The sequence below is a fragment of the Rhipicephalus microplus genome, chromosome 1 (genome assembly GCF_043290135.1).
Source record: "Rhipicephalus microplus isolate Deutch F79 chromosome 1, USDA_Rmic, whole genome shotgun sequence".
Classification (NCBI taxonomy): domain Eukaryota; kingdom Metazoa; phylum Arthropoda; class Arachnida; order Ixodida; family Ixodidae; genus Rhipicephalus; species Rhipicephalus microplus.
In genome coordinates, this window is record NC_134700.1 from 191453708 (window position 1) to 191471194 (window position 17487).

The window sequence follows — 17487 nt, forward strand, 5'->3', positions numbered from 1 at the left end:
CATTTCAGTGCGTCCGGCGTCCCTCCGTCACGAAAAAAGGGAGGCGCAGTGTTGTCTGGGGAACGCATCGGAACGAAATGCAGCATGTCGCATTTCACGCCGGTTGCCGTCGGGCTGCACCGGCGGACGCTGGTCGCGCCGGTCGCGCCTGGCGTCAGACTATAGAGTCTTCACGTTTCGCTAACGTAGTGTCGCTGTGCCCAACGTGCGCGCACGTCAACGCTACATTGGAGTATATTGGGCCCTTCATGATACGCTCACGGCGGTTTTGCTAGCTTTACATATACAAAATTCGGTGTTACGTGATGTCAACGGATGACGAAATATATGACTTGTGCAAACATGATAATACTGGCACGCGTGTCATGTAAGAACATGACAACATACCACGCTCATAGCGTGCTCGCGGGCGTTTCCCTTGCTCCACATATACTAAATATGGTATCACGTGACGTGAATAGATAACGAAGGTAAAGGATACATCCAAACATGATAATCATGACACAGAAACCATGTACGGTCTCATTCACGTCTACCTCATAACTTTGTGAGAATTTTAAAGTGACATATCAACATTTCTCATTCGTGCTTCGCTTATAATCGATTTCCACTGTACGTGGAATCAGCCAATTTTTTATTTATTTTTTTCGGCACGCGGCAAACGTTTGCACCTGGTAGTACACGGCTGCTACTGCTAGATACCGCATCAAAACAACAATTATATGGTTTCCATAAACGTCAACTCTGTCACATCGATAGAGTACGCGGCTTCATGTCGGCAGAATGAGACTTACCTCGAGACATACGTTGTACACGGTATTATCAGGGAGGACCCGAGAAATGCATTTTGCAGTGACTCTGGCGTCCTCCTCTTCTGTAGTCTGCTCCACAGCATAAACTTTACTAACGAGCTTTACTCCTTTTGTTCGAATCGCTTCTCGGAAGTGCTTGTCCAGCTCAGAGATATTTGTGAAACTGCACGGCAGGCTGTACATTGTGAGGTGGCTCAAACGCAGCGCGCGCTCTCTTCACGAGCACGTAAGCGAGCGGCAGCGTGGAGTGAAGGGAAAACGCTCCATCTACATCCCCGATTTCTACGTTTCTCCTGTCCCGAGTCGCAGTGTCACCATGCGTTGATTTGGCTTCCTATAATGTACAGCACGTAGCATGAGAAAGTGTGCCTAAGGTACAGCTTTTCTCTCCTCGCCAGTTGTTTTAGAGATGGAGCTTTTAGTGGCGAAGCTCCTTTAGCCGTGGGTCGTGCGTCCGCGATGTATGTGTGTGTAGTAGTAGTAGTAGTAGTAGTAGTAGTAGTAGTAGTAGTAGTAGTAGTAGTAGTAGTAGTAGTTGTTGTTGTAGTAGTAGTTGTAGTAGTAGTAGTAGTAGTAGTATGTAGCCACCTCTCGTTTAGCTCTTGGAATGTCCGCTGAATGGCGCTACTTCTATATGATGAATATAATATGAAAAGGTGCGAGATGGTGGTACTTGAAGTGTTCACTAGATGGACGTACGCATGGATGGACAAACAGACAAGCAGACGACCGATGGATGTACGCGCGGATGGACAGACGGATGCACGGATGGATGGACGGACGGACGGACGCACAGACGGACGCACGGACGGACGGATTGACGCACGGGTGTTCGCATGGACGGACGCATGGACGGATGGAAACAAGAACGAACGGATGGATGGAAGCGCGGACGGACTTATGGACGCTTCGCCCCACTCATCAATCACTGCGTGGATATGCTGTGATTTTTTTTTCACTTCCATTATGTCAATAGAGCTCTGTGTCCTCGTCGATCCTGGTCAAAACCATTGCGTTTCTCGCGCTTTGCTTGTATGCGGACAACACAACACCCAAAATACATTGCCTCAACCGGCAAATGTGCCTTTGCGCCAACGCAGAAAAACTTGCATGAAGCAATTCGCTTATTTCTTATTTTCTTCTTTTTCTAGAGTGTACTGGTGACACTTTGTTTAAAGAACTTGGGCTGTATACGCGGCACCTATTTAAAGTGTTAAATATATAACAAAATTTTTTTTTTGGTGCTCACGAAAGCTTTAGTCGAAAGCAAAAGAGCTTGCCGGAGCGATGTCGACGGTTCATTCATTTTGTGTGTGCAAATAAATGTACCCGCAACTTGGCTTTGTGTTCGGTGTCGCAATGATAAATTGAATCCACTTCTCTCACTTAGTAGAGTACCTAGTACTCTAGATCATTACCCACTTTTTCTAAACACTCCTCTTCAGCTTACTGCTCGGTAAGGAGGTCGTGGGACGGCTTTCAGCTCTCCCATAGTAGAGTAATAAGTAATTTAAATCGTTTACCACTCTTTTAAAACACATATTCACTATGGTGACGTCTTTGATGCCTACGGGACGGCACTCATCTCTCCAATAGTAGAGTACCTGGTACTCTCAATCGTTAACAACTTTTTCTTAACACGCAGACAGATTCATGTTTTATTTGTGACTCTTGTTTACCTTGCAATATTGATATGTGTATCTGTACTTTTACGACATTTTTGTGTGAACGCTCGAATGTACATGTTCTATCCACGTAATCTCATATCCATGTTCATGTAAGTTAAGTCTGTTTTGTCATCATCGGTATTGTATGTCTAAAAAGAAAATGTTCTGGTGAAATGTTATTGATGTCTGTGACTATTAATTTTTCTAAACAGCCTCCCGGGATGGCTTTATGCTCTCCCATAGTAGAGTCCTTGTACTCTAAATCATTAACCACGTTTTCTAAACACACCCACAGACTTTGTCGGTGTGGCATCATCAAGTGTGAGGCCGAAGAGAGGGTTTTCACCTCTCCCATAGTAGAGTACCGACTACTTTAATCGTTAACTTTTAGGGGCGGAACTCCTTAATTAAAGCTCGCGCGTCCCCGATCTATGTAGTAGTAGTAATAGTAGTAGTAGTAGTAGTAGTAGTAGTAGTAGTAGTAGTAGTAGTAGTAGTAGTAGTAGTAGGTAGCTACATCTCCTTTAGTCTTTGGAATATCCGCTGGATGGCGGTACTTGTATATGATGAATATATGATGAAAACATGCGAGATAGCAGTACTTGGAATGTTAACTAGATTAACGGATGAACGTACGGACGGACGGACGGACAGACGGACAGACGGACAGACGGACAGACAGGCAGACAGACAGACAGACAGACAGACGCGCGTACGGACGGATGGATGGACAAGCAGACGTGTGGACGTTTGGGTGGTAGGACGCACAGACAGACGGACGCAAGGACGGACGGAAGCCAGAACGAACGGACAGACGGATGGTTCGCCCCACCCAGCACTGTTCACTCCGTTGATATGTTCTGATTTTTTCTAAACACACCGTGTGCAGAGCTTCGAAACATTGCTGTGCTGGCTACATGCCGATCAATACACTCGAGCCTTTCCACTGCCAGGTGGTGGTACTGTTAAGGTGACTGCATTCGTTGATGACATAAGATTGCATTTGAAGATTGCGGAAAGTTTATCCGGTAGCGTACGATTTTTTGCTGAGCATGGACCTAATGAATGTTTTGTCGAAAGCAAAAGACCTTGCCGGAGGTATTCTGAGGGTTTATTTATTAAGTGTGTGCCAATAAATGCACATATCACTTGGCTACTTTTGCAGACAGTGTCCCTGTGGTGGAACTTTTCTGTTAACACCACTGTGACTGAACATTAGGAGGCAGCGCAAGATGCCTACGGGACGGCTTTAAGCTCTCCCATAGTAGAGTACCTAGTACTCTGAATCGTTATTCACTTTTTCTAAACACCTTTTTCTTCGAGCCTTTTCTGCGCTTGCATATTGCCAATTGATATGTTCGAGGCCTTTCACTACTAGGTAGTGCTAGGGTGAAGGTGGCAGCATTCACTGATGACATCACGCTATATTAGGGGCGAAGCTCATTAAGCCGTGGGTCTGTCCATGCATGTCCGCTTTGACCTGTTCGTAACCACCTAGTTGTATGACACACTCAGCAGGTGGCCCTAGTGTGAGTGATAGACCGATGGACAGACGGACGGACAGGCAGACGTACAAACAGACAGGCAACGGATGGACGCATGGTCGAACAGACGCACGGACGGACGCATGGACGGATGGACCTCAATGCCAACGACTGCATTGTGTAGCACCTGCTTTCCAAATACGCACTCCGATGTATCCATATGCAACCTACCACGAGACCGTAATTTTTTTTCTGCACCTTCAATTGAGTCCTTTTACTTTAAATTTGCCTCTTTGTAAATGCTTATGGCAAGTGTCCGGCAAACGGAATCAAACGAAGTCATATAAGATTGTTCGTGTTATCTCTGAACTTTCTATGACCTTTTACGAAACATTAGTAAGCGAATGTCATTTGCAGTATTTCAAATCGCATGACGCAAACGCTATTTTCTCATCAAGACTTTTCTATGCTATAGTTTCCAGTGGATCGCTTCGGGCGTAGATCGAGCGCGTAGACCAAGCACAAACAAAAATACTTCATTTGGGTCTCGTTGGTACATATTCCTTATAGGTTAAAATTGTTTTTTGATGACCAGGCGTACTTGCAGTGCAATGACATATGTATTTGGTCCTGTCGTGCTTCTCTCTTTCTTGATATATGTTTTCTCTAGTGTCACAATGTCTTTATTGTGATGAAGGTTGTAAAGGTTTGTGGCCATGCAGATGAATTTTCGGTTTTCTTATCACTCGACGCATTCCAGGATTTGCTTCTCAATGGTTCTAGATGATTTTAATATGCCGTGGGACTCGGCCATCGTCTGTGATGTCAGGCGCCAATTTGCTGTTGCATTGTCGGCTACAGTGCTTTCTTCTCCTCCTCTTTAGCTTTTATTCTTTCTTCCCCAATACAGGGTAGCCTATCAGGCTGAGAACTGGTTAACCGCCCTGTCTTTATTTTATCGTTATTCTATCTTTCTTTAATCAACTCGGACAAAGTCTTGCTTCGGGATTAAGAAATCGTAATGAAAGTAAGTTGGTGCATTTGAAAATTGTAAAGCCTGACACAGCACAGCGCAGCTTCACGGCGAGAGGTCAATGTGAGGTTGATGAGATGGAAAAGGAGAAAGAGAGGGTAAAATATAAAGCAGCCTTGTATACTGTAGATTCGCATAGGCGGAAAGGGAGGTGAATACTAGGAGGACTTATGGAAGGGTGACGAGGATGGGAAGCAGCAGGGGAATGCCAACAGTTCAGCTGTTTCCTAAGTAATAGCAGAACTAGTTCGTAGCTGCCCCGTTTTCCTCATTTGCAAGTTAATTATTGAGGCAAGATTGCAGTTTGTTGACACGTCAGTTGTCTTTGTTCGACAGCCATCCAGTGTGACGCCGAGTGTTCCGAGTACGTCGCGTGCATATCCGGGTGCCCGCCTCGGACCTGCGAAACACTGGGATCACCTCTCGCGGGGGAGAAGACGGTGTGCGACAACAGCACGGCGCCCTGCATCGAAGGCTGCAGGCCTAAACCATGCCCCGAGGGCTTCGTTTACGACAACGAGCATGACATGAACTGCGTGCCCGAGGCGCAGTGCAGGGTGCCTTGCAAGGAGATCAACGGCCGCGTCTACCTCGAAGGAGAGCGCATCGAGGACGCCAGGATTGCGGAGCCGTGCGAGTCCTGGTAGGTTTACGATTCCATGCCATGATTTGGTGCGTAAAGTGTGTGGTTCTTGTGTACCTTTGTGGCAACGAGAAAGGAGGAGGAGGAAGAGAAACGAAAGGCAAGAATGTCAACCAGACGCGCATCTGGTTTGCTATCCTTCACCGGGGGAAGAGATTAAAGAATGAAAAGAAAAAGAGATAGAAGCAAACATGAGAAAATTACTCGTGAGTTTAAACTGGACCGCTGCATTCAATCTTAGCAAATGCAGGACTTCAGGCATATCACGATCTACTGTTGATCGTCGGTTCATGGTGCCTCACAAACAAGGCCGCTGGGGTGGCTTGGCGGCTGTGATGTTGCGCACTGTTTCACAAACAGCGTGCAAGGCTGTGTAAGCTACGCAAAATTTCTAGTGTAAGAATGTATAACTCCGCGCTTTTAGTCTTCAGCTTTCGGGTTAGTAAATGCTCGTGCAAGCGAAGGGCAAATCAGCGTGTGTGGCTCGCCCTGGAACCGAATAAAGGAACCAGAAAACGATAACAACAAACTGTTCATATTAACAGATGCATAACAGAATAGGCTTGTTTGTAAGGTACGAAATATCTTCACTTATTACTCTGCCTGAAGCGAGAAATATTCACGTTTTCAAAATAGCGTACTAGTTTTTTTCCTGAACATATATTCGCTGCGTAAAATTGCCCCCGACTCCCCGAAGGGTAGCAAACCGGCTGCCTATAGGCTGGTTAACCTGCCTGCCGTTCTTTTCCTCCTATTTTCCTTCCTTGAGGAAATGCGAATGAATTTATTGCGCCGGGAGAACACGGCGCAGTAATTTTAATGGCGTAAATTATTTATGAGACGAGGATTTGTACTATTGATGAGACGAGGTTTGTACTATTTCTTTACATGTTCATCAGCCGTGAACAGTCGAGAGTGAGGCGACGGGGGAGTGGGGCACAGGGAGGTGAGAGAGCAAACGGCGAGAGAAGGAGTGGCGAAGCACTGCACCTGTCGTTGTACCTGACGGTAATAATGTCAGCGTCTTACCAACACAAACGCTACACAAATGCTGGCGCACAAACGCTACAAATGCGTTTAAGACGAACTGCATTGAGGTGGTGGCAAATGACGTTCAAGCCAAGGAGGTCGGGGCTTTGGGGTGAGGATAAGTGCGCACGCCCGCAGTTGTTGCTATGAGAGAGGGTGGTGGACGGATCCCGACAGATGCCTGACATAGCCCGACTAAGAAATGCATTCGCGTTTGAAAACATCGCTAGCCTCCACGGCTTTCAACCATGTGTATGAAACGGAGTACAAGGGTGCCAATTCGACTCTTGGCTATGGTAGCCGCATTACATTCTCTGGAAACGCCAGAACACCCGTGAACACCCGTGACGTGTCCCATTATGCTGTGAATTATAATGATGTGCTGTTTTCCCACGTAACGTCAATGAATGTTTTCTAGTACCTTGGCAAATAAGTCTAAATAAAACAATGTAGTATATGCACTGTTGATGAGCCACAATGAACCAAGATAAACCATAATGTTCAGTACTCGCGTTATAAAGCTATGTTACACATGCAAATGCGATAGGACACTGACTGGGCCGCCTTTCCCACTTGCACCACAGCTTCTGTCGGCGTGGTAGCATCGTGTGCACTGGCCACCCGTGCCCCAATACGGAACCTCCCGTAGAGGTCAGTTGCACCGCTAGCGGCTGGACGCCTTGGCTGAATCCAGCTGCCCGAGCATCAGGAGACTTCGCCCTGCTGGCGGATCCCCGGTTCGCTTCTCTGTACGGCCCGTACTGCGGTGCCGCGCACGTCGTGGGCATCGAGTGCCGCGTATCGGCCACCGGACAAGACCTGCTGGGCGCCGGACAGATGGCCAGCTGCGAACTTCCGCGCGGCCTGTCCTGCTACCACAGATACCAGGCGGGAGGCGCCTGCCTCGACTACGAAGTGCGACTGCTCTGCGACTGCGGTGAGTAGAGCACCGCCAGGCGGCAGCTGCATTTCGTGCTATACAGAACACCAGCTCAATAAAACTTACAGCCTGTGTCAAGCGAGCAAGTTAAGTGTACGTTCAAGGAGTAAAACCAAATCTGATGGTGTCATCGATTGGCATATTCGGAGTGGCCGACGAACTCCGCGCTCGAGCACTCTACTCTGGCGGAGGGCAACAGGAGGGAATCCACCAATGGAACACACACGCTCCCTCTGAAGCAAATAGCAGGGTCAGATTGGAACGCGATGCGCGCTTCTCTCCTCTTGCGTGAGTAGGCATGCTAGACACGGCGACGCTGCGCTAGAAAAACGTGAGCTCCGACGCGAAGCGCAACTGACGCGGCTGGCGTCCGTTGGCGCGCCCAAAGCTGGCAGCTTTTCAAGGCACGGGGCGCTCGCGAATTCCTGTCGAATCCGCCGATTTTTGCGGCGTAGAAAAAGTTACTCCGCGGAGTGGGTCTCTCGACGGATCTGCTCCAGATCTGCCAATGGAACATACAGGGAGCACTCCCAATCTGCTAATGGAATGAAATTGCTCCGCATGGAGCAGAAGAAAGTATTACCGGAAGTGCTCCGAATTTGCCAATAGACGACACCGTAGAATAAAACTATACTCGGCGACAGCTTTTCTTGGTACTGAAGAGAAAGCTACGGAGGCGGAGCTCCTGCACACGTAGCACTACGCCAAGTAGTCCGTTCTGGCGCGCGTCTCGTAACGCTATGGAAAGTGACGGGGGGGGGGGGGCGCACCATCAGCGTTTCATGTAGACGCAGACGCCGATTCGTGCTTGAGGTGCACGTAAAAAAGGGACTTTCTCGCGCGTTCAACAACGCGAAGTCACAAAGAATAAATTAAAGTGAATACAACTATCCTAATGGTGGGAGCTGCGTCCTGTCTCAAGTAGCTTCACGTAGAAAATAAAGGGGGAACTTCTATATTTCACGGTGAAAATACGGGCGCTGTTGTGGAACTACATTCACTGGCAGTAGGATGCCGGCGATTTGGCTATGTAGCCTTCGCTCCAATGCCAAGAAAAGTTGTCGCCATGTATAGGCACCCGACAGTGGACCAGAGGGCGCAACGAAGCTCTTTGGGCTGCCTTAGCATTTTTGGTACCGACCGCCAGGGATACTAAGAAAATGGAACGCTCATTGAACACATTGACACGCTGAAGTGTCAGTATTCTTTTTGGCACGTTTTCAAAAGAAAAATGCTTTTTGGGTGCTTACATAATCAGCCGTCACCCCCTTGCTCACAACTAAAAAAAGAAAATGATATGCACGTGCAAGTTCGGTTTATCTGCGTTTACTCGCTAGGCTACGCATTGGAAGACTCTGTTTTGCTGCGCCTACTCGCTAGACAGCGTGTTCTGGCGCTACCATCAGATCTCGTAAACTGCATTGCCTGTAAGGCACCCGGCAATGCAGTTTACGAGATCTGATGGCAGCGCCAGAACACACAGCCTAGCGAGTAGGCGCAGCAAAACCGAGTCTTTCAATGCGTAGCCTAGCGAGTAAACGCAGCAAAACCGGACGTGCACGTGCATATTATTTTTTCTTTAGTTGTGAGCAGGGTGTCACGGCTGATTATGTAAGCGCCCAGGAAGCGTTCTTTCAAAACGCGCCAAATATACAGCATCGACACTTCAGAGTCGCAATGTGTTCAGCGAGAGTTTCATTTTCTTGGTATTCCTGTTGGTCGGTACCAACAACGCTGAGGCGGCCCAAAAAGCTTTGTCGCGCCCTCTGGTCCAATGTCGGGTGCCTATAGTGGAGTGTCAACGCTTTTTCACGACTCCGATTTCAGCACCAGGCTCTGTACCCCAAGATGTTTCCGGTCACTTCACTTATCAATCTATATTACAGAAGCAGTAATGATGCTCTCAATTTGTCTCACAGTAGCGAAAGCCTTTATTTACCTTTTCGAATAAAAGGAGGGTGCCCAGAAGTCAAGAAAACCTCTCATAATCTTGCGTGTACCGTGGAAGAACATCTGTTTGAGATATTTCGCTAAAGCCTCTGACAAAAGCGTCGAAAGTTTGCGGGCTACTCTCAAAGGTTTTCGCGGTCCGACATTCCTAGCATGTGGCGTTGATTAGCAAATCTTCCGTCTGAGAGCAGTGGTGTGAGCCCATAGTAGAGTGCAGGGTACTCCAAATCGTTAACAACTCTTTCCAAACACAGCTCCCATGGTAGAGTATACCTAGCACTCTGAATCGTTAATAATTCTTCTAAACAGCTCATTGCTAGGTGCCTGTCCGTTCGACTCACTCTAGTACTTAGTACTGTTTTGGGTCCGTACCAGGCGTGTTGTGTTCAAGGTAGATCTTGCCAACTTCATGGTTTTGCTATTAGGGATCTCATAGAATGGTCGAACTCACGCAGCCTGCGTGGAATTCTTTGTTCTTTGGACCAAGAGAAGGCGTTTGATATTATCATTCATAAGTACCTCTTTAAAGTTTTAAAGCAGTCAGGCTTCAGTGCCAAGTTCAACAGGATGGTCAGGGCTCTCTATTTTCGTCCTAGTTCTACGGTTGTCATACAAGATCGCGTCTCGGAGCCTTTCGGTGTGTGCCGTGGAGTCGGGCAGGGCGATAGACTTTCGCCCGCTCTCTACGCGCTCGCATTCGAGCCGCTCTTGCAGAGGCTGTCTAAAGACACCAGCAATGGTAGATTTCCCCTTCCGCCAGGTGCCCCCCCCCCCCCCCCGGTGTCAATGTTCGCCTATGCTGATGACCTCTCTATTATTATCCAGGACGCGGTAACTGACTGTTTGCACCGTCTTGGATGTTATGGAGGGGTACTGCTCGGCGAGCGGAGCGAGAATAAATAGGTCAACGAGCGCATTCATGTATCTGAACTGCGCTCCCTCCGGCCCACGTCCCGTGCACTGCCTCCCCATAAAAAAGCGCCTACGAATATTGGGATTCCATTTTGAACCGGATGGCCTGACTACCAAAAACTGGCGGTTAGCTAGGGAAAAGCTGACCGACAGGATTCGGGAACTCAGTGCGTTGTCTTGTCCACTTACAGCTAGAGCCACGATAATTCGATCGCCGTTGTTTAGTTTTCTCACGTCTGTAGGTTCAGTAATGCCGGTTAAGCCCCACACTAGGGTTCTCCTGGAAAATAAACTTTTCGTTTTTTTTTGGAGTCGTGCATCTGCGTGGTGGCCGCGCCCAGTGCTCAAGCTGCGCAGAGATGAAGGAGGACTCGGTATTCGTGACCTCTGCGTGGTGACTATGGCGCTACACGTCAGATGGACACGGGTAGCTCTCGATTCAGATATGCTCCTAACTCGAAGCTCTGCATTGTACTTCCTGAGCACGCGGCTGAGCCTGTTCTCGCCTGAGGCATTTTCTAATTCGGTGCCTCGGGCGGGAACGCCTTCTGCCTTCTATGCAGGGGCCGCTTCTACTCTGGCCCGTCTCCAAGAGGTCGACCCGGAGATAGACTTAGCTTCAATCGAACTCTGCGAGCTAGTCGATAGACACACTCCAGAGTTACCTGAACGCTTTAGAGAGCATGACCTGTCCCAACACAGTCATAACTGGCGGTTCATTACGGCCAGTTTCCTGGACGCCAAGCGCGCTACATTCATGTACCGCCTGGCCAGAGGTACCGCCTGGCCAGAGGTCACCGGTAACCACCGCCGGGAACGCACTCCCTCACCAGAGAAGGATTGGCCACCCTGGTGCAGTATCTGGCCACTACCTCCCACATGCATACGTCAAATAACTCATGGCCCTCAGTCCCCAGCAGCTGCGAAGCAACTGACCACGGTGGCGGTCAGATCTGCAAGCAGCAGAGGGTGCTAAGAATCTCTGGATCCGGACAGGCCGCCATTGGAACCTGAACTTGGCAACGTTTAACGCTAGAACCTTATCTAGTGAGGGAAGTCTAGCTGTACTATTCGAGGAGCTAGAGGGTGTTAAATGAGATATAATAGGGCTCAGTGAGGTTAGGAGGACAGATGAGGCCTATACTGTGCTACAGAATGGGCACGTCCTTTGCTATCGGGGCTTGGCAGACAGAAGAGAACTGGGAGTGGGGTTCCTAATTCACAGAAACATAGCTGGCAACATAGAGGAATACTGTAGCATTAATGAAAGGGTGGTAGGTATTGTAATTAAACTGAATAAAAGATACAAGATGAAGGTAGTACAGGCTTACGCGCCTACATCCAGCCATGATGACGCTTCAGTTGAAAGCTTCTATGAAGACGTGGAATCAGCAATGAGTAAGGTAAAAACATAGTATACTATAGTGATGGGCGACTTTAATGCAAAGGTAGGGAAGAAGCAGGCTGGAGACCAGGCAGTAGGAGATTATGGCATCGGCACTAGAAACGCCAGAGGAGAGCTACTAGTAGAATTCGCAGAACGCAATAATTTGCGGATTTTGAACACCTTCTACCGAAAACGAGAAAACCGCAAGCGGACATGGAGGAGCCCTAATGGCGAAAATAAGAACGAAATAGACTTTATAATGACTGCACACCCAGGAATCGTGCAGGATGTGGAAGTGTTTGGCAAGGTACGATGCAGTGACCATAGAATGGTACGGTCTCGAATTCGCCTAGACTTGAAGAAGGAATGACAGAAACTGATACGCAAGAAGACAATCAATGAGCTAGCACTGAGAGGGAAAGTACAGGAATTCAGAATGTCACTGCAGAACAGGTACTCGGCTCTTAGTGAGGAAACCAACCTTAGCGTAGATACAATGAATGATAATCTGACGAGTATCATTACGGAGTGTGCAGTGGAAGTTGGAGGCAGGGTAGTTAGACAGGGCACTGGCAAGCTTTCCCAGGAAACGAAGAACCTAATTAAGAAGCGTCAAATCATGAAAGTGTCAAGTACAACAGACGAAATAGAACTGGCAGAGCTTTCGAAGTTGATTAATAGACCTAAAGTATGCGATGTAAGAAGGTATAACATGGAAAGAATTGAACACGCTCTGAAAAACGGAGGAAGCGTCAAAGCAGTGAAGAGGAAACTTGGGATAGGCAAAAGTCGGATGTATGCACTAAGGGACAAAGAAGGCAAAATAACTACCAATATGGATAGGATAGTTAAAATAGCGGAGGAGTTTTACAGAGATCTGTACAGTAGCCGAGACAACCATGACCTTAATACTATAAGAACTAGCAGTAACCCAGATGACACCCCACCAGTAATGATAGAAGAAGTCAGAAAAGCTTTGGAGAGCATGAAAAGAGGCAAAGCTGCTGGTGAGGATCAGGTAACATTAGATCTACTGAAAGATGGAGGACAGATTGTGTTAGAAAAACTAGCCACCCTGTTTACGAGGTGTCTCCTGACGGGAAGGGTACCAGAGTCTTGGAAGAACGCTAACATCATCTTAATACATAAGAAAGGAGATGACAAGGACTTGAGGAATTACAGACCGATCAGCTTGCTCTCTGTAGTATACAAGCTATTTACAAAGGTAATTGCTAACAGAGTAAAGAAAACATTAGAATTCAATCAACCAAAGGAACAAGCAGGATTTCGAACAGGCTACTCAACAATTGACCACATTCATACTATCAATCAGGTGTCACACCGGTCCCGTTAATTAGGGAGGCGATAGCCGGGCTAATTCCAAGGGCCGAAGTATCGGCCCCCCGAACCGCACCACGAAAGCGTGGACAATTTAGAAGTGGTTCTTTTTGGCGCGCCAGCGGACGCCGGCTGTGGCCCAAAGAACAAGTCAGAGCCGAGAGTTGATAAACAAACAAATTATATTCTCAATAATGGCAGATCGAAAGCAATACACAAAAATGCACACTCCACAATAGTTGCATACAACATGTCACCAATCAAACCAATCAATCAACGTACTACACAATACAATCAGCCACACTTGAAACAACGGACGCGGACAACAATACGCACTACAATGCAGTCGCATGCATTGAACAACCAAGACACTTAAAGACTAGAGAGATAGAAAACCTATTCAGTCCAAAGTTCTTGGAACCAAAGTCTAGATGATACTCTTCCGAGAATCACTCACTCAAAGTCCAGCGTTGTTGTCGTTCCGCAGCCCTCGAAGTTTCTCTTCCAGGAAACCTCCCGTCTTCAATTGGCCACTCTTCAAACTTCAACTTCTTCGCCGGAACACGTCGGCTTCACACCCGCAGCTGTTGCCACGCGTCTTCGCTCGATAGCGGTAAACACACGCTCTTGCCTGTAGCCCGAGCCTTCACCCCTCAGGTGGAAATCCTCTTCATCTCCGGCTTCGTCCCTACGGACCAAAACCTTCGCCGACTACACGGCGGAATCCCTACGCGCTCTGGCGTTAACTTCCGTCTCCTCCTGCTTTCTCATCTCGGCTGCTCGGTTAAATACCTTGCGCGCGGCATTCCAGATGCTTCTCGTCATTTCGTCGGCGCGATACGCAGCGAAAGCTGGGAAGAGGGCGAGACGGTTGGAATGCCCTCTCCGGCCGATGAGTCAACTCGGTATGACCACGCCCCTTTCGTTCTGGAAAAATCGAGTGCTTGCTCGGCCGCCGTTGTGGGGTGAGGAGGTTCGTCGTGAAGCCACGCTTCTGCGGGGAGAGCGGGCGCCCGGGGAGCCTTGGACGTTTGCTTTCTTTTTTTTTCTTTTGACCTCGCGGCGTTTCTCCCGCCCGTTATCGCAAGAATTTGGCGGCGCGCCCGTTTTTTAGCGCTCGTTCTGTGACACTGCCCCCCACTTTAAGAATATTATCTCATAATATTCAAAACCACACAAACGAGCGCGAACAGTCACCACACACTCTCACAGACTGTAACATAGTCCGTCGCTCATGACTCGTCACATTCACAATAGATCACTTAATACAATTGTACATTGTAATTCAATTACACAACACGTGAAAACACAACCACAAGCACATGAGTACAACACTCCACCACACATTCCCAATAATACAAATGTACAAAGATCTCTCACTACAAAAATGGCACAATACTATACATCACATCACAGCACAACACTTCGACACTTGTGACACAGGATACCACCATTAACACAACATATGGCACTCAACACTGCCAAACACATTCTGCTTTGACCTCAACACTTATCCTGTGTACTTTGAGCGGCGCTTGCGCCCTTTCTTGCGGTGCTCGCTCGATCTCTTCTTGTGTTTCCGCGTTCGGCGAGCCCTTTCCAACGACGATATCTGAGGCGTCGTCTCAGCCATCGCTGTCTCTTCCGACACCGTTAACGCGGCATTACATTCGACGGGTCCTGTCTGTTTATTTACCCGCTTGATCATGCCTCTACATTTTTCCCGGCTGGCCAACTGCGTCTCCTTTACACTGTCGGTCGGTTGAGGTCGTGCCGACGTAAGTCCGGTTGCTCGGCCCGTGAACTGATTCGACACGATCGTCTTCTCCTTCGCTGTCTCTTGCGCCGCAGCTTCACCTTGGGCTCTAGTGAGATCCGTCACGGGATGTTCCTCCACTGTATCTCGCGGCCGCTGTGTTGGCGAGGGCTCTATCTTCGGGTCTTCTCCCAAACATTCTGGATCACTTGGTCCTCGCGCCCCGTCGATGTTTCCGATGACAAGGTCATACAGGGGGGTCGTCATGCATAAAGCAGTAACCTTCCCGCGGAAGTACGGGGTTTCAACCTCAATTTCTGCTTCGGGAAGCATCCGAACTGTACGGTCAATTAAGCAAACCGGTTTCGTTTTGCCGGTTAACTCGCTTTCCCGTACCAAATTTCTCCGCACGATAACAGTGGAACTGCCGGTATCTCTTAACACCGTAATCTTTTTGCCCGCAACTTTTCCAGGCAGCGTTGGCATTCCTTTCGTAACACCGGTTGGCTGTTTTGACATTACAGCACCCACAATAGGAATTTTCTCCCCATTCTTCAACTCTACGAATCCATCAGTGACGGCATTATTATCAGATTTCGGTGCTGCTTGCACACAGGATACCTGGTGAGTTTGACTCACTCCGTTCCGACATGCATCTGCTTTGTGCCCAGTCTGACCACACTTGAAACATTTTACAACCGTAGGGCTCGTAAAGATCGTTCGACAGTTTTTCGCGCGATGACCCACTCGGTTGCACAGAAAACATCGCGGAATGTTCTCCGGTGCACGCTTTTTTTCTTCGGGAGCCAATTTCTTCGACTCCTCGGGACAATCCTTCTTGACCTTGGCCAAATTAGTTCCACCTTGCGCTTCCAAGAATTGATCAGCCAATTCGAGCATTCCTTCAAGTGACTCAGCCTTCCTCTCTTTCAAGTACAGCGACAGGCTTGGGTGGCAACTAGTAAGAAATTGTTCTCTAATTAGGAGTTCTCGAAGTTCATCGAACTCCTGCGCTGTCCCTGAAAGTTCAATCCATCTGTCGAAATAATGGCAAAGTCGGGCGGCATACTGCGTAGCTGTCTCCCCATCAGCTGGCTTTCCTGTCCTAAATCTGTCCCGGAATCCTTCCACGGTAAATCTAAATCGCTTCAGCAAAGCAGCTTTCACCTTTGCGTAGTTGGCTGCATCGGTCGGCGTCAGCCTACCGTACACACTGAGCGCTTCACCACTCAAGCAAGTACTCAAAGCAGTTGCCCATTGATGTTCCGGCCAATTCTGGCTCTTCGCAATCGTCTCAAATCGGTGAAGGTACGCGTCAAGGTCGTCCTTCCTTTCATCAAACGCTACGAGCAGCTTGCTTGGGTTCAAGCGGAAGCCGTGATCTTCCCGTTCGCTGCTTTCAACTCTAGCTTGGACGGGAGTTTCGCTTCGCTGTTGCAAACGGAGCCGCTCGAGTTCCATCTCGTGCTGACGCTGCCGTTCCCTTTCCTCTCTTTCTTCTTTCGCCCTCTCAGCTGCCAGTCTTTCTTTCTCCAGCTCCAGCTTCAATTGCAGCTCTCTTTCTTCTTTCAGCTGTCGCTCCCTTGCCTCTCTTTCTTCTTTCAGCTGTCGCTCCTTTGCCTCTCTTTCTTCTCTCGCCCTTTCAGCTGCCAACTTTTCTCTCTCCAATTCCAACTTCAATTGTTGCTCTCTTTCTTCCTTCTCCCTCGCAGCTGCCAACCTCTCTCTCTCCAACTCAGCTGCTTTTTCTTCCTTGGCTCTTTCAGCTGCCAACCTCTCTCTCTCCAACTCAGCTGCTTTTTCTTCCTTGGCCCTCTCAGCTGCCAACCTCTCTCGTTCTAACTCAGCGGCTTTTTCTTCCTTGGCTCTCTCCGCTGCCTCTTTCTCCTTCTGGCTTACCCACTTCCGTAGTTCGGCGCCAGAAAGACCCATCTTCTCGCCAAGAGCAACTAACTTTTCGAGATCCATTGTGTCTCGCAAATAAAACCTTGCCGCGTGCAAAAAGTATCTGCCTAGATCCGTCTATCGGAACACTCCCCTGCACTCGTTAACGAGAACACTGAACAACACACAAAATCGTTCCGATAGCACTATCAACAACTCGAGGCTCTTTCTCACTACTTTGGACACACTGTGCACCAAAAGGTCCTGTTTCGCGGACGCCAGATTAATTGTCGCACCCGTCCCCGTTAATTAGGGAGGCGATCGCCGGGCTAATTCCAAGGGCCGAAGTATCGGCCCCCCGAACCGCACCACGAAAGCGTGGACAATTTAGAAGTGGTCCTTTTTGGCGCGCCAGCGGACGCCGGCTGTGGCCCAAAGAACAAGTCAGAGCCGAGAGTTGATAAACAAACAAATTATATTCTCAATAATGGCAGATCGAAAGCAATACACAAAAATGCACACTCCACAATAGTTGCATACAATATGTCACCAATCAAACCAATCAATCAACGTACTACACAATACAATCAGCCACACTTGAAACAACGGACGCGGACAACAATACGCACTACAATGCAGTCGCATGCATTGA

At 48.4% G+C, this 17487-nt stretch overlaps 1 protein-coding gene across 2 annotated transcripts in view; it reads left to right on the plus strand.

Moving 5' to 3' along the window:
- The window catches only part of LOC119178529 (hemocytin), a 159969-nt gene that overhangs the window by 45891 nt on the left and 96591 nt on the right, over positions 1-17487 (plus strand). For both annotated transcript variants that reach the window (XM_075889204.1, XM_075889212.1), the window contains exons 21-22: positions 5333-5639; positions 7253-7605. In XM_075889204.1, coding sequence (XP_075745319.1) covers positions 5333-5639; positions 7253-7605 — 660 coding nt within the window. The remainder of the gene's footprint in view (positions 1-5332; positions 5640-7252; positions 7606-17487) is intronic.